Source organism: Pan troglodytes, chromosome 20, assembly GCF_028858775.2.
Source record: "Pan troglodytes isolate AG18354 chromosome 20, NHGRI_mPanTro3-v2.0_pri, whole genome shotgun sequence".
NCBI lineage: Eukaryota > Metazoa > Chordata > Mammalia > Primates > Hominidae > Pan > Pan troglodytes.
Genome location: NC_072418.2, coordinates 46,409,083 through 46,430,963, shown reverse-complemented (window position 1 = coordinate 46,430,963; position 21,881 = coordinate 46,409,083). Strand labels below are relative to the sequence as shown.

General features: G+C 50.7%; 2 protein-coding genes across 16 annotated transcripts in view; both read left to right on the top strand.

Moving 5' to 3' along the window:
* The window catches only part of PHLDB3 (pleckstrin homology like domain family B member 3), a 30,269-nt gene extending 29,368 nt beyond the window's left edge, over positions 1 to 901 (top strand). For all 13 annotated transcript variants that reach the window (XM_016936067.4, XM_016936065.4, XM_054672815.2 and 10 more), the window contains one exon: positions 460 to 901. In XM_016936067.4, coding sequence (XP_016791556.3) covers positions 460 to 594 — 135 coding nt within the window. In that variant the 3' untranslated portion in view covers positions 595 to 901. The remainder of the gene's footprint in view (positions 1 to 459) is intronic.
* Positions 662 to 15,243, top strand: LYPD3 (LY6/PLAUR domain containing 3). Of its 3 annotated transcripts, XM_054672810.2 has the most exons (6): positions 662 to 1,054; positions 8,594 to 8,725; positions 11,556 to 11,687; positions 12,243 to 12,413; positions 12,725 to 12,886; positions 14,172 to 15,243. In XM_054672810.2, the coding sequence occupies exons 3-6, from the start codon at positions 11,621 to 11,623 to the stop codon at positions 14,684 to 14,686; spliced, it is 915 nt and encodes a 304-aa protein (XP_054528785.1). In that variant the 5' UTR covers positions 662 to 1,054; positions 8,594 to 8,725; positions 11,556 to 11,620; the 3' UTR covers positions 14,687 to 15,243. The 3 variants fall into 3 exon arrangements, with proteins under 3 accessions (XP_054528785.1, XP_512715.2, XP_054528784.1); XM_512715.8 differs by lacking the exons at positions 662 to 1,054; positions 8,594 to 8,725 and adding an exon at positions 10,363 to 10,521; XM_054672809.2 differs by lacking the exons at positions 662 to 1,054; positions 8,594 to 8,725; positions 11,556 to 11,687 and having other exon boundaries at positions 11,872 to 12,413.
* The last annotated feature ends 6,638 nt before the right edge of the window (positions 15,244 to 21,881 follow it).

The window sequence follows — 21,881 nt, the reverse complement described above, 5'->3', positions numbered from 1 at the left end:
ACAAACACTGTGAAACCCTGGTCTGTACTAAAAATACAAAAATTAGCTGGGTGTGGTGGCACACACCTGTAGTCCCAGCTACTCGGGAGGCTGAGGCAGGAGAATCGCTTGAACTCGAGAGGTGGAGGTTGCAGTGAGCCAAGATTGCGCCACTGCACTCCAGCCTGGCGACAGAGCCAGACTCAGTTTCAAAAAAAAAGAAAAAAAATTTATCTTGCCCCTAATTTATCAATAGCGCTCTACATATGATAATTTTAAGCACTTTCTTGTGTTAATTCATTTAATCCTTATAACCCAGTGAGGTAGGTGGCATCATTTGGGAAGATAGGGAAACTGACATTCAGATACTTAAGTACCTTATCCAGTGCCACACAGACTATAAGTAGCAAGGCTGGGTTCGCACCCAGACTGTGGCCGGTGTCTTTTGTCTGAATTACCCTCACTTTCTGCTTATTCCAGAGCCCCAACCCCCGCCTGACCTTCTGCGTCAAAACCTACGAACGCCTTTTCTACATCGTGGCTCCGAGCCCCGAAGCCATGCGCATTTGGATGGACGTCATCGTGACAGCCGCTGACGAAAACCACGCCCCCTGAGTGGCCCCGCCCTCTTGGGGGGAAGTCCCTTCGAGGCTCCGCCGGCGCGGGGCGCGGGGGCGTTCCTAGGCCCCGCCCACTGCCGGAAAACTTGGACGCACCGCTTTGGAACTCTCCCGGGAATTCCGCAGGCGCGGCAGTTCAGCTGGGCTGAACTGCTGCGTTTTGGGTTGCAGGTGCCTTGCCCCCGACGGGATCGCCGGCCCCTAAGGCCCTGCCCGGGGCAGGAGGAAGATTGCAGGGGCGGGAAGAAACTATTTATTGGTGCTCCTGTGATACCGAATTAAATACGGAGGAAAAACAGGAATTGCTGCTGTGGTTTCCAGCCCAGGCATCCGGGGCCCCTTGGCCCCTAGGCAGGACATCTGAGTTATCGGTACCTCTGGGAGCCACGCGTCCCACAGCCGGCTCTCTAGGAATGGAGGCCTTCAACTCTTAAGGTCATAGCTGGGAGAAGAGGGTGAGAGGCATGTCCCCCTTAGTGTTTGGCAGTTTTGCTTTTTTAGTTTGTAGGCCCTTCTGTTTCCACCCTTTCTGGCCTGACCGGCTGCTGGAAATTTCTAGGAACTCCTAGGCTTCCCCCCTTTAGGCCTTTGCCTACGTTGTTCCCTCTGCCCTTTTCTTCCCTTTTTTTCTTTTATCTATTTATTTTTATAGAGATGGGGTCTCACTGTGTTGCCCAGGCTGGTCTCCAACTCCTGGACTTAAGTGATCCACCCACCTTAGCCTCCCAAGGTGCTGAGATTACAGGTGTGAGCCACCACGCCTGGCCCCCCTCCTTCCCTTAATCAGCTGCACCTCATTCTTCCAGCCTTAGTTCAGTTGGCACCTCCTTCAGGAAGCCCTCACTGACTTTCCTGGCTGGGTCAGGCACCCCCTTTTGAGCTCTGTCATCCCATCCCTGAGGACCCTGGGTCATCATGGGCGATGGATCTGTGTCCTTTATGCACTGGGAGCTCAATGAGGCAGAGCCAGCATTGTCCTGGTCACTGCTGTTCCCAGCACCATAGAGCATGTCCTATTCCATGAAAGTGGAAAAAAAACAAAAAACAAAACTCGCTTCCCTTTCACCTCTGGGCCTTTGTACGTTCTGTTCCCTTTGCTTAGGCACCTCTCCCCATTCCACAAAAGCCCTGCTCATCATTTAGCTTTTAGTTCCTATGTTAAGTCTCTTTCTCCAGGAAGCCCTCCCTGATTGTCCTGGCAGGTCAGATGCTTCCTCTGGGCTTTTCTTTTTTTTTGAGACAGAGTCTCAGTCTGTCGCCCAGGCTGGAGTGCAGTGGTGCAATCTCGGCTCACTGCAACCTCCACCTCTCAGGTTCAAACGATTCTCCTGCCTCAGCCTCCCGAGTAGCTGGGATTACAGGCACCCACCACCACACCACGCCTGGCTTTCTTTTTTTTGTATTTTTAGTAGAGATGGGGTTTCACCATGTAGTCCAGGCTAGCCTCCAACTCCCAGGCTCAAGCGACCTGCCTGTCTCGGCCTCCCAAAGTGTTGGAATTACAGGCGTGAGCCACTGCTCCTGGCCCTGGGCTTTTCATTATAGCCCTGACAGCTCCACCTGTGCCTCCCCATTCCCAGCCCTGATCATTCTATCCTGTGCATCTTTCATCATGGCCTTCACTACCTGGGATCATCACTGCTATTGAGTCTGTCTCCCGCTCTGGCCTGGGAGTGAGTGCTGTCTTGGTCACCACTGAACCCTTGGTACAGCAGAGGGCCTGGTGCATACTGCATATGGAGGGAACATCTGCTGGTTGAATAAACTGATGGGAAAGTGATGCTAAGGGCTGGGGACTGTCATGAACAAGGCAGGCAGAGCCCTTTGGCTGACTTCATCCTTCAGGTCTCATCTACGGCGCCCGTTCCTTCAAGAAGCTCTCCCTGACCCCTAGGCTGGGTCAGGTGCCTGTTCTGGGCCTCTACAGTCCTCCAGGGTCCCCCACTTGAGCACTCTAGGCTGTCATTCTGGAGACAGCTCTTTCCTGCCTCAAAAAGTTCCCTTGAGGACCCAGATATAGTGCTCTGAGTCCTGGGAGTGCAGACACCCAAATTCCTACGTCCTCTGGGACTGTAGGAGTCCCTTGGCCTCTACCTTCAGGTGTGTGACATCTGGATTCTTGAATCAGTTCATCCCCCAGCCCCTCTGCAAACTGGGTCCCTTACTGAATCCCGCTTCGTGGGCATCTGACCAATGTAGGCGACAGCTCCCCGTGTTCAGAAGAGCCCTGCTCTTGGGTTTAATGCTCTGTGGTCACTGTGTAGAAATTCGTAAATGTATCTTTGAATTTCTGTTTTGTAAGCTAAGACTAATGAGATAATGAAAGCATGATGAGGCAGCCTCACCTCTCTGGGACAAGTTTCCACTCCTGTCCCCACCCCTTTTTTTTCTTGAGACGGAGTCTTACTCTGTCACCTAGGCTGGAGTGCAGTGGCGCGATCTCGGCTCACTGCAACCTCTGCCTCCCAGGTTCAAGCGATTCTCCTGCCTCAGCCTCTTGAGTAGCTGGGATTTTAGGCGCTGGCCACCACACCCGGCTAATTTTTGTATTTTTAGTAGAGACAGGGTTTCACATGTTGGCCAGGCTGGTCTTGAACTCCTGACCTCAAGTGGTCCGCCTGCCTGGGCCTCCCAAAATGCTGGGAATACAGGTTTGAGCCACCGTGCCTGGCCTGTTCCCTTCTTAACTCTGCCCTGTGATCACTGGCACTCTCCATTCCTGTTGCAGGCACACCACAAGAAGATCAGGGTTGGGTACCTGTGCCTCATGGTATCTTGGGGTGGAACATGGCGGTGGGCATCTGGTGGGATGGGGAACCCAGCCAGGCTGCCCACGTTGTGGGGCAGGGTCCCTAGCCACCTTTGAAGATCTGTGCTGGTCCCACAAGTATCTCTGTGCCCAAGGGAACATAACATTAAACACCATGAGGGGTCAAGAGAAAGGCTGAGGGCCAGGTGCAGTGCCTCATGCCCGTAATCCTAGCATTTTGGGAGGCTGAGACAGGAAGATCACTTGAGCCCAGGAGTTTGAGACCAGCCTGGGCAACATAACAAGACCCTGTTTCTACAGAAAAAATTTAAAAATTAGCTGGACATGGTGGCACACACCTGTAGTGGCAGCTACTTGGGAGGCTGAGGTGGGAGGATTGCTTGAGTCCGGGAGATAGAGAGGCTGCAGTGAGCTGTGAGCTGCATGCCAGCCTGGGTGGCAGAGTGAGACTGTCTCAAAAAAAAAAAAAAAAAAAAAAGATTGAGGCAGAAGAAAGGAAAAAAAAGTGTTTCTATTTTAGTACCTTTAACAGCACTCTTTCCTGTTTTTTTTTTTTTTTTTTTTTTTTGGTGAGAATGGAGTTTCGCTCTTGTTGCCCAGGCTGGAGTGCAATGGTGCGATCTCAGCTCACTGCACCCTCTGCCTCCTGGGTTCAAGCGATTCTCCTGTCTCAGCCTCTGGAGTAGCTAGGATTACAGGCACACGCCACCACACCTGGCTAATTTTTTGTATTTTTAGTAGAAATGGGGTTTCACCATGTTGGTCAGTCTGGTCTCGAACTCCTAATTTCTGGTGATCCTCCCACCTCGGCCTCCCAAAGTGCTGGGATTACAGGCGTGAGCCACCGTGCCCAGCCTCTTTTCCTGCCTTTTGAACCAGGTCTCTAAATTTCATTTTGCACTGGGGCCCGAAAATTATACAGTCAGCCCCATCCCTGACTCCACTCCTTCCCTAACTTGTCACAAACAGTGTGTCCCAGAGGGAGTGGGCCTGAGTCAGGCTGGGAACCTCACTGGCGTCAGAGCCTGGTCTGCCACAGGGAGACGAGAAATCCAGAGTGAATATGGTCCTGGGCTTGTCTGAGGCCTGGGAGTGATCTGTACTGCTGGCAGCTGCCTCCGCACTGCCTCCCCTGAGCCAGATTCTAGATTCTCTGCCATAAAATCTGCAAAGGACCTAGAAGAGCCAGCCACCTACCACGCAGCAGGCTTAAGTGGTGCCCTGCATTCAAACCTCCTTCTGTTCTCTGGTCATGGGCCAGGTGGGGGTCAGCGCCCAGAATCTGGGCAGGCCTGAGCAAGAGGTACCTCTCCACCCTGGGTCCCACTCCCTCCCGAGATGCTAGTTCTTCTGGTCTGGCCAGTTGGGGTTCCTCCCTGAAACTCTCCCACACAGCTGGGACCTGCAGGGCCTCCTGCTTCAGAGCAGCACACAATAATAATGCTAGTCTCACCCTGCCTGTCACTCACTGGGTCCCCGCTCTATCCCTTAGGAGGTAGGGGTTTTCAGGGGAAGTTCAGAGAGGGAGATGGAGTTGCTTGAGGTTACACAGCAAGAGGGTGGCAGAGATAGGATTAAAATGTGTCTGTCCACTTCCAGACTTGATATTTTGCCCACTGCCTTACCCTACCATGAAAGATAGTCCTTCTTTTATTATAAAAAAGACACTTTGGGCCCGGCATGGTGGCTCACGCCTGTAATCCCAGCACTTTGAGAGGCCGAGGCAGGCAGATCACCTGAGGTTGGGAGTTCGAGACCAGCCTGACCAACATGGCGAAACTCCATCTCTACTAAAAATACAAAAAATTTGCTGAGTGTGGTGGTGGATGCCTGTAATCCCAGCTACTCGGGAGGCTGAGGTAGGAGAATCGCTTGAACCTGGGAGACAGAGGTTGCAGTGAGCTGAGATTGCGCCATTTGCACTCCAGCCTGGGAAACAAGAGTGAAACTCCTTCTCAAAAAAAAAAAAAAAAAAAAGACACCTTGGAGGCTCAGAGAGATGAAAGCATTTATGCAGCATCACACAGCAAAGCAAGAATCAGGGCTGAGATTCCAAGGCTGGGAGGCGGGCGGGGGGAGGGGGCAGGGGACAGTGCTGAATGAATGACTTCACAAGAAGTCATTCACTTTCTCTCTCTCAGCTTCAGCATGATGCCAAGTGACCTCACCCAGGTGACTGAAGTGCTCATCATTGTTGGGAACGGGGGTGCCTCACAGGGTCTGGAGAACAGATAATATCTTTATAAACACGACCGCTGCTTGTCTCGTCATCAGACAGTGAGCCAGCCCCCTGCAGCCAGGTCTGATATCTGACTCTGCCGCTTCCCTTGCTGTGTGAACTTGAACAGATACCTTCCTCTCTCTGGGTCTCAGAGTCTTCCTCTGTGAAGGAGATCTTCCTCTCTACCCCCTCGTTAGGAATTCAAGGCAAGATTGCTCGTATAAGAGCTGACCACCCTGTGTGGCACACGGTTGGAGCTCAAGAAGTGAGTGCTGTTAATAATAATAGTAATACTAACAATCTATTTAAGTTATTATTATTATTATTGAGACAGGGTCTCACTCTGTGACTCAGGCTGGAGTACAGTGACGTGATCACAACTTACTGCAGCCTTGACCTCCCAGGCTCAATGCGATCCTTCCACCTTGGCCTCCCGAGTAGTTGGATCTACAGGTGTGCACCACCACACCTGGCTACTTTTTGTATTTTTTATAGAGGTAGGGTTTCACCATGTTGCCCAGGCTGGTCTCAAACTCCTGGGCTCAAGTGATCTGCCCGCCTCAGCCCCCACAAAATGCTGGGATTACAGGCACCAGCCACTGTGCTTGGCCCTTAACCTATTATTAGTAATAAAAACTAATGCTTTCATAGCTCCTAGAATTTGACCCTATTTTAATCATTTCACATATATTTAACATTGATGCCCTAGCAGTATAGTATTTCACATCTATATAACATTGATGCCCTAGCAGTATAGCACCTAGTATGATGTGGGTACTACTAAGACCCTCATTTTATGGATGAGGATGAGGGCACTGAGGCACACAGGGGCCAAGTAATTGTCAAAGTTTCACAGCTGATATCCAATGGACCCATGTACCTAATTATAGGTACTGTTAGTTAAGCCAGACTGCCTGAGTTCAAATACTGTCTCCTAGCTTTGTGACTTCCTAGCTTTGTGACCCTGAGCAAGTTGTTAAGCCCCCCATGCCTGCCTCGATTTCCCCATTTGTAAATTGACCATCATAGAAATCTCTCATAGGATTGTGTGTAAAGGGTGTGGAAAGTTGCCTGGCACAGAGGAAGCACTGAATGCATGTGCTTTTGTCATAGTCTTTGTTTAGACAGGAAGCCTCTGAACATGAAAGAATTGGAGTCACTTGATCAAGTCACACAGCAGATTAGGGGCAGAGTTGGTATTCAAATGCATGCCTGTCTGGCTGTAAAACTAAGGGTCATTGCAAAATATAATCTCAGGCCTAAAGCCAGGCTCTGACTTTGGCAAATGGCATGGGGGCCTTTGGAGACAGCCCTGGATTCGAATCCCAGTTCTGCCACTTCCAAGCCTCTCCCAGTCTCAGTTTTCCCATCTGTGAAATGAGACTTAGTTCTCTCTTTGCAGAGCTGTCGTGACATTCAGAGAGGATTCACAGAAAGTGCTAAGCACAGAGTAGGTGGTTAATAAATGCTAATAACCATACTTACAGGTGAGGATTAAATGAGATAATGCATGCCCCCTGTTCAGAACAGTTTCTGGGAAACAAACACTTGATACGCAGTCACTGTTGTTATTATGACTTTTGTTACCATTGTTATTAATGTCATGATGTGGTTTATGGCAAGAACTGTCTGGAATTAGCTTGGACACCGCCCACTTCCTCTTCCCTCACATTGGATCCATCAGTAATCCCTACCTGTTCTTCCTCCTAAAATATTTCAGATCTTTCCACTCTTCACCTTTCCTTTGGGACACCCTTGGCCAAGTACATCCGCTCTGGCCTGTGTCAATGTTCTCCACCAGGGACACACCTGTGGTTGAACAAGTTGGGTTTATTGCTTCTTGCAATGAGGGAGAAAACACACCATGAGGTAACTGTGAGGTGTCTAAGTAAAAGGGTGTTAGAACGGATTGATTTTTTTTTTTTTGAGTCAAAGTCTTGCTCTGTCGCCCAGGTTGGAGGGCAGTGGCGCAATCTCGGCTCACTGCAACCTCTGCCTCCTAGGTTCAGCGATTCTCCTGCCTCAGCCCCTACTCCCCAGTAACTGGGATTACAGGTGTGTGCCACCACACCCAGCTAATTTTTTGTATTTTTAGTAGAGACGGAGTTTCACCACATTGGCCAGTCTGGTCTCGAACTCTTGAGCTCAGGTGATCCACCCCCTTGGCCTCCCAAAGTGCTGGGATTACAGGTGTGAGCACCTGGCCAGAAAGGATTGATTTTAAGATTTGGGCTTGTGTGTGGTGGTCTTGGGAATGGTGCAAGGAAGTGGGACCTCGTTCTAGTTTGGATACTGTTAAACAGAGGAGGAGTAATGATGTGGTTGGGCATTTGCATAAATCTCATTTATGAGGCAGGAGAAATAAAGTGAGGTTAAAGTTGTAACTTTATAATATAATATAAGCAGTCATTTATATTAGCCAGGATATGGGGATGCTTAGTCATTCTGCGGTTTGCACAATGATCTTGTTTGTTTCTGTGTTGAGACATGGCTATGGATTGGTCTTGATTTTTTTTTTCTTTGTTTTTTGTTTTTTTGAGACAGGGTCTCACTCTGGTTGCCCAAGCTGGAGTGCAGTGGCGCAATCTCAGCTCACTGCAGCCTCAACCTCCCAGGCTCGGGTGATTCTCCCAGCTCAGCCTCTCAAGTAGCTGGGATTATAGGTGCACACCCCCACGCCTAGCTAATTTTTTGTATTTTTAGTAGAGACGAGGTTTCGCTGTGTTGCCCAGGCTATTGATTTTTTTCTTGATCCTTTACTGTCGCAGTGTGGCCTTGTCCAGGTTGGTGCTCTGTGAAATTATCTATGTGCAGTTGAACTCCATGGCCTCACTGTGTGTGTCACGCCAACTCCCAGCTGTTAGGGGCTGTTTTTTCTTTCTTCCATGGAAAACTACACGGCCCCCTGTTGGTTTCCTGGCCTTCTCTCTCACCCCTTCTAGAGTCATTTTCCTTTTTTACACAGAGTCCACAGTGACATTCTTTACCTTGTTTTTATTGAAGAATAACATACGTCCAGTGACAGGCCTGAATCAGTGATTCTCAACGTATCTGTACACACATGCAGCTGTCATCTAGATGAAGATCGTGGGGGCTCCTCCCTGTTGCTCCTTCTGGGGCCATGCCCTCCCAAAGGTAACATGTGTTCTGATTTCTATCACCACTGGTTAGTTTTGTCTGTTCTGGAACTTCATATATATTGAGTTACACAGTATGTTTTTTTTGTTTGTTTGTTTAAGGCTTTCTAAACTCAACACCAAGTTTTTTCTTTTTTTAAAATAAAATGAGATGGGATCTCACTATGTTGCACAGGCTGGTCTCAAAACCCCTGGGTTCAAGTGATCCTCCCAGCTTGGTGTCTCAAAGTGCTAGGGTTACAGGTGTGAGCCACTGTGCCTGGCCCCAACACAAAGTTTTTGAGATATGTTGCTGCATATATCAGGTGTTGGATCTTTTCTATTGCTGTGTAGTATTCCATTGGCCGAACCAACCACTCTCTTTTGCCATTCACTTCTTTTTCTTTTTCCTTTTTTAAAATCATATATCCTACTCTCAGATCCATTTACTTTTTTTTAATTTTTAAAATTTTTAATTTTTTTTTTGAGACAGGGTCTCACTCTGTTGCCCAGGCTGGAGTGCAGTGGCATGATCTCAGCTCACTGCAACCTCCACCTCCTGGGCTCAAGTGATTCTCCTGCCCTACCCTTCTGAGTAGCTGGGACAGCAGGTGCACGCCACTGCACCTGGCTAATTTTTTTAAATTTATTATTATTATTTTTAATAGAGATGAGGTTTTGCCATGTTGCCCAGGCTGGTCTCAAACTCCTGATCTCAAGTGATCCACCCGGCTCGGCCTCCCAAAGTGCTGGGATTACAGGCATGAGCCACCGCGCCCGGCCTCCATTTACTTCTTGATGGCTAGCTGCACTATTTCTCAGGTTGATCATATTAGGAAGCAAATCTATTATGTCCTCCAGCTCATTTAGACCCTCTTAAAGGTTCTCTACTATTCTCAAAATTAATCCAAATCTCTTGTCGGGGCCTCTAATGCCCTGAGTGTCTCGGCCTCTGCCTGACTCTTTCATCTCAGTTCCTGCCCTTCTCTCATGGACTTCTGAGCTCAGGAGCACTGCTCTCCTTTCCATGTTTGAATGGTCCATCCTACCTCCCACCTCCAGGTGCTCCCACGTGCTGTTCCCTCTGCTTGTAAAGGGCTGTGTCCCTCTCTTGACCTGCTCTAGCTGGCTACATCCTGCATGCCCTTGAGGTTGCATCTCAGATAACCTCAAGGAAGCCCTCACCGACCAGCCCCCACTTCTAGACTGCACATCTCCTTGTATCACTACACTTTTTCCTTCAGTGTCTTAGTCTCTTTGGTAAACACCAATTTGTACGATTATTTGATTAGCATCTGTCTCCCCCATCAGACTGTGAGCTCTGCCAGGACAGGCGATGGTTCTGTCTTCATCTCCAGCATTACCTAGACCAAAGCCGGGCACACTGTAGATGCTCATTTAACAGTTACCGAACACTGAATGTCGAGTAGCCCCAGCCTGTCTTTAAGCCCCACTACTCTCCCACTCCAAACACACACAGACTTTCTCCCGCGAGCTGTCAGGGAACCTCAGCTCCCACCCTTTCCCTCCTTGGCAACTTCACAGGGCAGGGACCGCTCTCCCTGTGGATGACGCGCCTAGGGGCGGGGCCCCGCCCCACAGCCGACGCTGAGTTGGCCCGGTTGGGCAAGGCTGGGGTTGCCTGGGGCAAGGTTACTCATCCTGGGCTCAGGTAAGAGGGCCCGAGCTCGGAGGCGGCACACCCAGGGGGGACGCCAAGGGAGCAGGACGGAGCCATGGACCCCGCCAGGAAAGCAGGTGCCCAGGCCATGATCTGGACTGCAGGCTGGCTGCTGCTGCTGCTGCTTCGCGGAGGTGGGTCTGCTGCCCGGAGAGGTGGAGGGGGTAGAGTGGGGGCTCTTAGGGAGGAGGCTTCTCTGGCCCCGTACAGAGAAGGCTGTGGGAAGGATCCCCACATAAGCAGAGGGCACTGTGGGCAAAGTTCCCCCATCCTGAGCAAGGGAGGCAGAGGGAAGGGTCCTCCACCATGGGTCGTAGGAAGGGTTCCCCACCACGGACAAGGGGAGCTGTGGGCAAAATTTTCCTATCCTGAAGCTGTAGAAAGAAGTCCCCTGTTCCTAGGCCGGGCGCGGTGGCTCATGCCTGTAATCTCAGCACTTTGGGAGGCCGAGGCGGGCGGATCATGAGGTCAAGCGATCGAGACCAGCCTGGCCAACATGGTGAAACCCCGTCTCTACTAAAAATACAAAAATTAGCTGGGCGCGGTAGCGCGAGCCTGTAGTCCCAGCTACTCGGGAGGCTGAGGCAGGAGAATCGTTTGAATCCAGGAGACGGAGGTTGCAGTGAGCCAAGATTGCGCCACTGCACTCCAGCCTGGCGACAGAGCGAGACTCCGTCTCAAAAAAAAAAAGAAAAAAAAGAAAAAAAAGAAAAAAGTGTACCCTGTCCTGGGCAGAGAAGCTGTGGGCAGTGTTCTCTCATTTGAGCAGAAGGGGGCTGTGGGAAGGGATCCCTCACTGAGCACAGTCTACTGTGGGAAAAGTTCTCCCACACACTGTGGGAAAAGTTCTCTCATTCTGAGCAGAAAACCGTGAGGAGATATCCTTCCTACCCCGGGATGAGGGGCTTCATGGCGGGGATCGCCTACAGTGGGCATACAGGGCTGTCGGAAGGATGTGCCCACAGTTGGCATAGTGGGTGTGAAGGAAAAGGGTCCAGTGATTCCCGTGCTTCGATTTGTGGAAAGCTTTTCCCTACTCCTGCCCTGGAAAAGTGTGTGCAATAAGACTGTCTAATCCCGGGACAGAGAGCATGGGAAGGACTATTTCTCCTTGGGGGCGGACGCTTTAGCAAGGAGGGCTCAGGTCTATTCGGCTCCGCTCCCCCAGGAGCGCAGGCCCTGGAGTGCTACAGCTGCGTGCAGAAAGCAGATGACGGATGCTCCCCGAACAAGATGAAGACAGTGAAGTGCGCGCCGGGCGTGGACGTCTGCACCGAGGCCGTGGGGGCGGTGGAGACCAGTGAGTGGGGACCCCTGGACCACGCACACCACTGCAGGCTCCTCCGGCCCAGCCCCGCCTCCTTATAGTCCTTTCTGGATCTGGCCACGCCCCTTTAACGCGGCCCCACCCCTCCCTTTCAGCCTGGCCGGGACCCTACGACACAGCCTTGCAGGCCAGGCCTTCTCTATTAACAATTACAAGCGCGAGGAGCAGAGAGTTGAGAACTGGGTGGGGCGGACTGGGAGAGCTCGGGTTTGGAACGAGGTCACGTCCTATGCACTTTTTCTGCCCCACCAATGAGACCTCCCCATCCCTGCCTGTCAACCAGGCTGTCTCCTCCGACTCAGCTCTTTGAGGTTCCGCCCCCGTTCCGTGACCCCGCTCCTCCCTGCTTCGGTCGTTCTTTCCGCTCTGAGCGGCTCTTTGGGGGCGTCCATCCGCCAATTCCTGCCTGTCGGTCCTGTGGTGTTGGCCTATTTGAGGCCCCGCCCCTCCCAGACCCTACCCAACTCTGGGCCACGCCCCATCTGAGACCACGCCCACAGCTAATCCCGCCCTTGTCCCTCTCCCTAGTCCACGGACAATTCTCGCTGGCAGTGCGGGGTTGCGGTTCGGGACTCCCCGGCAAGAATGACCGCGGCCTGGATCTTCATGGGCTTCTGGCGTTCATCCAGCTGCAGCAATGCGCTCAGGATCGCTGCAACGCCAAGCTCAACCTCACCTCGCGGGCGCTCGACCCGGCAGGTCCGTGGGGGCGGGGCCGTAGCTGCGGGGGCGGAGCCACATTCGGGCCTGCCAAGATGGAGGTGGAGCCGTGGCAGAGGCGGGAGTACTCGACCTGGGCTGGGGGTGGGGTCACACTCTGGGGCGGGGCCAAGAGGCAGCAGGAGGGACTTTCTGGCTGTAGGCGCCGCGAGGTTGCGCGCTGGGGCGGGGCTACTAGTAGGCGGGGTCATCGATAGTGCGGGGGCCAGGCCTTAGGGGCGGGGCTAGAGGACGAGCTGCGGTTCCCGAACCTTTTTGACACCTTTTCTTCCTCTCGGCTCCCCTCGCAGGTAATGAGAGTGCATACCCGCCCAACGGCGTGGAGTGCTACAGCTGTGTGGGCCTGAGCCGGGAGGCGTGCCAGGGTACATCGCCGCCGGTCGTGAGCTGCTACAACGCCAGCGATCATGTCTACAAGGGCTGCTTCGACGGCAACGTCACCTTGACGGCAGGTGAGGGAGCCCCGGAGCACGGGACCTACGGGAGTTGTGGTAGCGCTTCTGAAGCACCCTGGGCGGTAGGGAGCCCTTTACCCAAAGCGTTTCCTTCACCTGCGACGCATTCTGGGAATCGTGGGGCCTAAGTGCTTGTATCGTAGGGCATCATGGAAAATGCAGTCCCTTCCCCCAACATATTAATAGTGTGGGGATAGTGATGCTTTGTCCCAGAGTGTTTTGGAGGGAAATGCATTTCCATAGAGGGCTGCCAGGTACTTAAGAGGTATTTAAGCCTCTAAGCTTCTGCCCAGGCACTGCGGGGAATCTCTAGTTCTTAGCCCTTAAAACTCAAGGGGTCCCCCGCCTGTCCCAGACTATTGAGAAATGTAACCATGGAAAATGAAGTTCTTCAAATCCCATCCCCTGCCAGTTATGCTATGGAAGATGTAGTTCTTTTTCATTTTATTATTACTATTTTTTTTTAAAGACAGCATCTTGCTCTATCGCCTAGCCTGGAGTGTAGTGGCGCAATCATAGCTCACTGCAGCCTCTACCTCTTGGGCTCAAGCAGTCCTCCCGCCTCAGCCTCCCAAGTAGCTGGGACTACAGGGTGCACCGCCACGACTGGTTCCTTTTATTTTTGGTAACAGTGGGGTCTTGCCATGTTACCCAGGCTGGTATTGAACTCTTGGGCTAAGAGATCCCCCTGCCTAGGTCTCCCAGAGTGCTGGGATTACAGCCGTGAACCACTGAGCCTGGTGTGGAGATGTAACTCTGACTCTAAGACTAAATTCTGATGGGGAGGTAAAAGCCAGGGTGAAGGCTAAGGGGATAATGGCGAGAGGGTTGTAGAGGAAGTTTGTTCTGCACTGTGGTCTTGTGAGAGGTCTTGTATCTCAGTCTAAGCCTTTGTTTTAAACCCTACTTTTGGTTCAGCCTACACACATTTCCATTCAAAGCACAATGGAAAATGTTAATCCACCATGTGCCAAAGACAGTGAGTCTGTCTGTTTCTCATAGTAGGACCTGAGTTGAGATTTTGGGATTAATGGATGCAGAGACTTTCTGTCTCATTTTGGGGGTTCTCTGTTCTTTTTTTTTTTTTTTTTTTGCAAGACAGAGTCTCACTCTGTTGCCCAGTGATCCACCTGCCTCGGCTTCCCAAAGTGCTGGGATTACAGGCGTGAGCCACCACGCCCGGTCAGGTTCTCTGTTCTTGTCTGATGCCTCTAAGTTTTGTTCTGGCCATGTCAACCTCTCTCCCTCCAGCCACTGACCTATCTGTGTCTCCTTCCTGCAGCTAATGTGACTGTGTCCTTGCCTGTCCGGGGCTGTGTCCAGGATGAATTCTGCACTCGGGATGGAGTAACAGGCCCAGGGTTTACGCTCAGTGGCTCCTGTTGCCAGGGGTCCCGCTGTAACTCTGACCTCCGCAACAAGACCTACTTCTCCCCTCGAATCCCACCCCTTGTCCGGCTGCCCCCTCCAGAGCCCACGACTGTGGCCTCAACCATATCTGTGGCCTCAACCACATCTGTCACCACTTCTACCTCGGCCCCAGTGAGACCCACATCCACCACCAAACCCATGCCAGCGCCAACCAGTCAGACTCCGAGACAGGGAGTAGAACACGAGGCCTCCCGGGATGAGGAGCCCAGGTTGACTGGAGGCGCTGCTGGCCACCAGGACCGCAGCAATTCAGGGCAGTATCCTGCAAAAGGGGGGCCCCAGCAGCCCCATAATAAAGGCTGTGTGGCTCCCACAGCTGGATTGGCAGCCCTTCTGTTGGCCGTGGCTGCTGGTGTCCTACTGTGAGCTTCTCCACCTGGAAATTTCCCTCTCACCTACTTCTCTGGCCCTGGGTACCCCTCTTCTCATCACTTCCTGTTCCCACCACTGGACTGGGCTGGCCCAGCCCCTGTTTTTCCAACATTCCCCAGTATCCCCAGCTTCTGCTGCGCTGGTTTGCGGCTTTGGGAAATAAAATACCGTTGTATATATTCTGCCAGGGGTGTTCTAGCTTTTTGAGGACAGCTCCTGTATCCTTCTCATCCTTGTCTCTCCGCTTGTCCTCTTGTGATGTTAGGACAGAGTGAGAGAAGTCAGCTGTCACGGGGAAGGTGAGAAAGAGGATGCTAAGCTTCCTACTCACTTTCTCCTAGCGAGCCTGGACTTTGGAGCGTGGGGTGGGTGGGACAATGGCTCCCCACTCTAAGCACTGCCTCCCCTACTCCCCCCATCTTTGGGGAATCGGTTCCCCATATGTCTTCCTTACTAGACTGTGAGCTCCTCGAGGGCAGGGACCGTGCCTTACGTCTGTGTGTGATCAGTTTCTGGCACATAAATGCCTCAATAAAGATTTAATTACTTTGTATAGTGCTTTAAAGGAGTCACTTCCACCTTGTTTCTCGCAATAACCTCTCTAGCTGAGCTAGGGTGAGCATCATAAAGCCTTTAACGGGAGAGATATGGGACCTAGAGCCGCAGTCCTGGGGGAAGTCACGGTTGAACTTTAATCTCCTGGGTCTAGCCTGCATGTGGGTGGTCCCACTGGTGAGGGGGAGACCGGGCAAAACCATTAAGCAGCATGGAGGGGCGAATGGGGCTTTTAGCAATGCCAGGGAATAGAGAGCTTTGTCTAATGAGTTTATGTACCCTCCCTAGGCTCCACCCGCCTTGTCATCCAGCCAGCCGTCTGCATTGTTTTAGAGACGGGGTCTCTGTTCACCCAAACTGGACTGCAGTGGCCCAATCATAGCTCACTGCAACCTCTAACTTCTGCCTCAGGCTCCCAAGTAGCTGGGACTACAGGCTTATCCCATCATACTTGGCTAATTTTATTTTTTGTAGAGACGAGGTCTTGCTATGATGCCCAGTCCTCCTGCCTTGGCCTCCCAAAGTGTTGGGATTACAGGCAGGAGCCACTGCACCCGGCCTCATCTGGTTTACTAAGAGTCATTAAGCCTGGGTGCAGTGGCTCATGCCTGTAATGCCAGCACTTTGGGAGGCAGAGGCAGCTGGATCACCTGAGGTCCGGAGTCCGAGACCAGCCTGACCAACATGGAGAAACCCTGTCTCTACTAAAAATACAAAATTAGCTGGGCATGGTGGCACATGCCTGTAATCCCAGCTACTCGGGAGGCTGAGGCGGGAGAATCGCTTGAACCCAGGAGGTGGAGGTTGCGGTGAGCCGAGATCACGCCACTGCACTCCAGCCTGGGCAAAGAGTGAAACTCCGTCTCAAAAAAAAAAGTCATTAACTGGGCTTACCTACTGTGTCCCACTTGTCCGTAGGACCCGGGGGTGCTGCTGTTGGTCTTTGCTTGATGTTGGGGACCTGGGGCTTGAGCCCCACCTCCATCTCCTTCCAATCAGATGAAGGCCTGGCCCTAGAGGCACTGGAGGGGAAAAGCCTGGTTTGGGAATGAGAGAGTTCCTGGTAGGCTTTGCGACTGCTTGATGGGAGGAGGATCAGATGTGGGGAATAGTGAGATCATAACAGTATATTGCCAATATTGCTATTGATAGCCAATATTACTATTGATAATGGGGAGTAGTGTGAGGTAACAACAAAATAATAGCAAATAAGGAGAATAGCAACAAAATAGAACATCAATAAGAGTATGAGCTCTTATTCTGAAACACATATATTGTAATACATGTATAGAGGGAAACATCAGTGATGGTAAATGTAGTGTTGGGAGTATTAATGATTTTTCTTTTTTTTTTTTTTTGAAATGGAGTTTTGCTGTTGTTACCCAGGCTGGAGTGCAATGGCACAATCTCAGCTCGCCACAACCTCCCCTCCCAGGTTCAAGCGATTCTCCTGCCTCAGCCTCCCGAGTAGCTGGGATTACAGGCATGTGCCACCATGCCTGGCTAATTTTATATTTTTAGTAGAGATGGGGTTTCTCCATGTTGGTCAGGCTGGTCTCGAACTCCTGACCTCAGGTGATCCACCCACCTTGGCCTCCCAAAGTACTGGGATTACAGGCGTGAGTCACCATGCCCGGCAGAGATTTTTAAATTTTAATTTAACTTTTATTTGTATTGTAGAGATTGGCATCTCACTATGTTACCCAGGCTGGTCTCGAACTCCTGGGCTCAGATGATCCTCCTGCCTCTGTCTCTCAAGCGCTGGGATTACAGATGTGAGGCACCGTGCCCAGCTGTGTTAGTGATTAAAGACAGTCTTACTAGATGCCAAGTCTATGCTATCAGTTTACAGCCATCATCTCATTGACTTTTCCACATATTTTCAGATGGGATGATTGGGGAAACTGAGGCTCAGAATGATGAAGTAATTACCCACAGCAAATAATACATTTATTATGTGCCAGGTACTGTATTAAGCGCTGTACTTGGATTAATATATTTAATCTACAAAACCATCCTATGAAGTAAGTGTTAATCACCTGCATTTTACAAGATGGGGAAATCAGGGCTAGAGAGGTTAAGAAACTTGCCCCACGTCACTCAGCTATTAAGCAGTGGAGCTCAGATTTGAACACGGGCAGGTCAGCTTTACAGAGTGTACCAACACTGCCATAATGTTTCCCTCAGCTTGACTAAACTTTGACAGGCTTCCTCCTGCCTCTAGGCCCTCAGAATCCAGAGGGTCTAACCAGAGGCCCCTTACCTCCCTTTTCTTAGAGCATTTACTTGAGAAAACTTGTCATTGTAAATTATTTCTTTGTCCATTTGAGATGGATATAAACCTCTTTAAAAGTCTTGGCCGGGCGCGGTGGCTCACGCCTGTAATCCCAGTACTTTGGGAGGCCAAGGCGGGAGGATCACGAGGTCAGGAGTTCAAGACCAGCCTGACCAACATGTTGAAACCCTGTCTCTACTAAAAACACAAAAATTAGCCAGGTGTGGTGGCAAGTGCCTGTAATCCCAGCTACTCAGGAGGCTGAGGCAGGAGAATCGCTTCAACCTGGGCGGCGGAGGTTGCAGCGAGCCAAGATCACGCCATTGCACTCCAGCCTGGGGGCGACAAAATGACACTCTGTCTCAAAAAAAAAAAAAAAAAAGTATCTTGCCAGTTGATAGCCCAGGAAATGGAGTCTCACTATGTTGCCCAGGCTGATCTTGAACTGGGGTCAAGCTATCTTCCTGCCTTGGCTTCTCAAAATGCTGGGATTACAGGGGTGAGTGACAAGGACCCAGGAAACTATCTTTTTGAAATGTAAACATAAAAGGAAATAGCACTCCTATCTCCCCCAGGAAGGTGAGAGCCTAACTTTGGTATATGACTCAGCTCTCAGTTGTAAAATACCTCCTGTCATGAAGACAGAAGAAAGTTGCCTTCTCTTCTGGGTAAAGCCGATTAAAAATGCAAATGACCTACAATCTCCATTCACCCCAGCTCAAAATCCCTACCACTCAGCTGGGCGCGGTGGCTCATGCCTGTAATCCCAGCATTTTGGGAGGCTGAGGCAGGCGGATCCCTTGAGTCCAGGAATTTAAGACCATCCTGGGCAACCTCGTCTCTAAGAAAAATACATTAAAAATTAGCCAGGTGTGGTGGCACACGCCTGTAGTCCCAGCTACTTGGGGATGCTGAGGTGGGAGGATCGCTTGAACCCTGGAGGCCGAGGTTGCAGTGAACCATGATGGTGCCACTGCACTCCAGCCTGGGTGACAAAGCAAGACACTGTCTCAAAAAAAAAAAAGAAATCTGGCTTCCAATGTTTTTTCTGTTGTTGTTTGAGATGGAGTCTCACTCTGTTGCCCAGGCTGGAGTGCAGTGGCGTGATCTTGGCTCACTGCAACTTCTGCCTCCCAGGTTCAAGCAATTCTCCTGCCTCAGCCTCACGAGTAGCTGGGACTGCAGGTGCACACCACCACGCCCGGCTAATTTTTGTATTTTTAGTAGAGATGGGAATTCGCTATGTTGACCGGGCTGGCAATATATTTACTTAGTGGATCCATCCCCCTGAAAGTAGCCAATCTTTTGCAGCTCTCACTGTCCACCCTGCCCATCTTCTTGGGAGGATCCTTACCCATCTTGGCCTCTGAAACCCATTATGGGCCCTGAGACTCCCGCTCCCCCACCGCAACCCCTCCAACCTCCTTCCAGACAGCTACTTGCTTGTGTTCAGGAGGAGAAGAGAAAAGAAGAGCTTAATGTGTTTCAAATAAAATCAATTGTTTTGCTCATCTAGTTTCTACTTCTAAGCTCCTAGCTCTGCTTTCTGTTAAAAATACCAGATTCTGGCCAGGTGTGGTGGCTCATACCCATAATCGCAACACTTTGTGAGGCCGAGGCGGGTGGATCTCTTGAAGTCAGGAGTTTGAGACCAGTCTGGCCAATATGGCGAAAGCCCATCTCTACTAAAAATGCAACAAAATCGGCTGGGCATGGTGGCTCACGCCTGTAATCCCAGCACTTTGGGAGGTCGAGGCGGGCGGATCACCTTAGGTCAGGAGTTCAAGACCAGTCTGGCCAATATGGTAAAACCCTGTCTCTACTAAAAATACAAAAATTAGCTGGACGTGGTGGCGGACTCCTGTAGTCCCAGCTACTCAGGAGGCTGAGGCAGAAGAATCGCTTGAACCTGGGAGGCGGAGCTTGCAGTGAGCCAAGATTGTGCCATTGCACTCCAACCTGGGTGACAGAGTGAGACTCTGTCTCAAAAAAAAAAAAAAAAAAAATCAGCCAGGCTTGGTGGCGCGCGCCTATAATCCCAGCTACTTGGGAGGCTGAGGCAGGAGAATCACTTGAACCCGGGAGGTGGAGGCTGCAGTGAGCTGTGATTGTACCACTGCACTCCAGCCTGGGTGACAGAGTGAGACTCTGTCTCTCTCTCTCACACACACACAGACACACACACACACACACACACACACACACACAGCCAGATTCTGTATAACTTATTAGACTGGACACGGCTTTAAAGTGTTTTTAATGACAGCTCACCAAAACAGAAGTGAGAGAAAGAAGAAAAAGGACGAGGAGAAAGAAAGGGAAGAGAGAGTGAGAGGGTTTAGCCGTATGAAAAGCCACAGAGGGGGAAAGATACAAAATCTCTTTCCTGTATTTTTTCCAAGGTTTGATGTCTGAGGTCCATGTGTGAGAAATTGATTTCAGCCTCTTTTTCAGGGCTTGCTGGGGACAAGGCAGGTGTGACAAGGGGCAGGGTGGATCTGCCTGAACTGGCCTTGCTGGTTTCTCTTCTTCCTGGGTTTGTGTGTTTTTAACGAAGGGCTTGTTTAATTTTAATTACATAAGCAAGACATGACTATCTTCTTGCTGTCAAACATTAAAAAAATACAGAGACAGCAAGAGAGACAGCTCAAAAAGCCCTTTTGAGAAATGGTTGGTCAATCAGTTGCAGGGGAGGGAAATTGGGGTGCAATTTGGAAACGTCTCTCTAAATGACAAATGCAGATCGCTCCTGACTTGGCAGGTTTTTCTCTCAGGAATTTATCTCACATGTAGACATGGACGCCTGTGGCTGGTGTCAGGTCTGCCCAAGGATGTTAATTGCAGTAGTGTTTGGAATAACAAAACATTAGGAATAACCTAAATGTTTATCAGGAGGGAACTGGTTATGCTTACGATGGTGTGCTCACACAGTTTGATGCTTTATGGGCATTATAAAAATAAAATGAGCTAGGCGCAGTGGTTCATGCTTGTAATCCCAGCACTTTGGGAGGCCGAGGCGGGTGGATCACCTGAGGTCAGGAGTTCAAGACCATCCTGGCCAATATGGCCGAAACCCCCTCTCTACTAAAAATACAAAAAGTAGCTGGGCGTGGTGGTGGGTGCCTGTAATCCCAGCTACTTGGGAGGCTAAGGCAGGAGAATCGCTTGAACCCAGGAGGTGGAGGTTGCAGTGAGCCAAGATCACGCCACTGCACTCTAGCCTAGGTGACAGAGTGAGACTCTGTCTCAAAAATAAATTAATTAATTAAATAAAATAAATAAAACCAGGCACATCTATTTGTATTAATGTGGAAAGATCTTGAAAATAATGTTAAGTAAAATAAGAGATAAGATACAGAACAGTGTACCACTATTGTGTAAAAAAAAAAAAATGTGTGTGTAAATGCTTGTATATGCCTAGAACTGTCAAGAAATACCCACAAGGCAATAAATACCATTGCCTCTGGAAAGGGAATTGGGTGGCCATGGGATGGGGGTGGGAGGAAACTTTTCCATCCTTCCCCTCTGTGTGATGTTGGATGAGTCACATGTCTCCTCTGAGCCTCAGTTTCCCCATTTGGAAAGGGAGGGTCATAAAATGAGAGACTAGAGTTCTCCTTCCAGAGCCTGGCACACTGGAGATGCTTGTTGAAGAGAGGCTCTCCTGGCCAGGCACGGCGGCTCACACCTGTAATTCTAGCACTTTGGGAGGCCGAGGTGGGAGGATCGCTTGAGCCCAGGAGTTCTAGACCAGTCTGGACAACATGGTGAAACCTCGTCTCTACAAAAAAGTACAAAAGTTAGCCAGGCGTGTGGTGGCACGCGCCTGTAATCCCAGCTACTCAGGAGGCTGGGGTGGGAGGATCGCTTGATCCCCGGGAGGTTGAGGCTGCAGTGAGCTGTGATCATGACATTGCACTCCAGCCTGGGTGACAGAGCAAGACCTTGTCTCAGAAACAAAACAAAACAAAAAACCCCACAAAAACCAAACCAAACCAAACAAACAAAAAGCAAGAACAAAGAGAGGCCCTCGTCCTACATCCATCCTCCTGGTCTGGGACTTCACAGGGAACTCACCCCAACTTTCTGCTTTTCCAGTGATGAAGAATCCGGCAGCAGTGACAGCCACTAGTCTATAGCCCATAGTGCAAGGGGATTTTTCCAACTCCCTGGCAATCTGTGGCAAGAAAGAGGAAAATCTTTTCCCACATCTCTTCACTCCCACCCACACCGTCGTTCTTGGGACCAACTGTGGGTTTTCCCGTCAGTATTCTCAGGAATCACTAGCATTCTCTCTTTACTGAGAGCTCTGGGGGGAGTAGGATTGGACCACCAAGGGCTCACACTCACCCAGCCCAA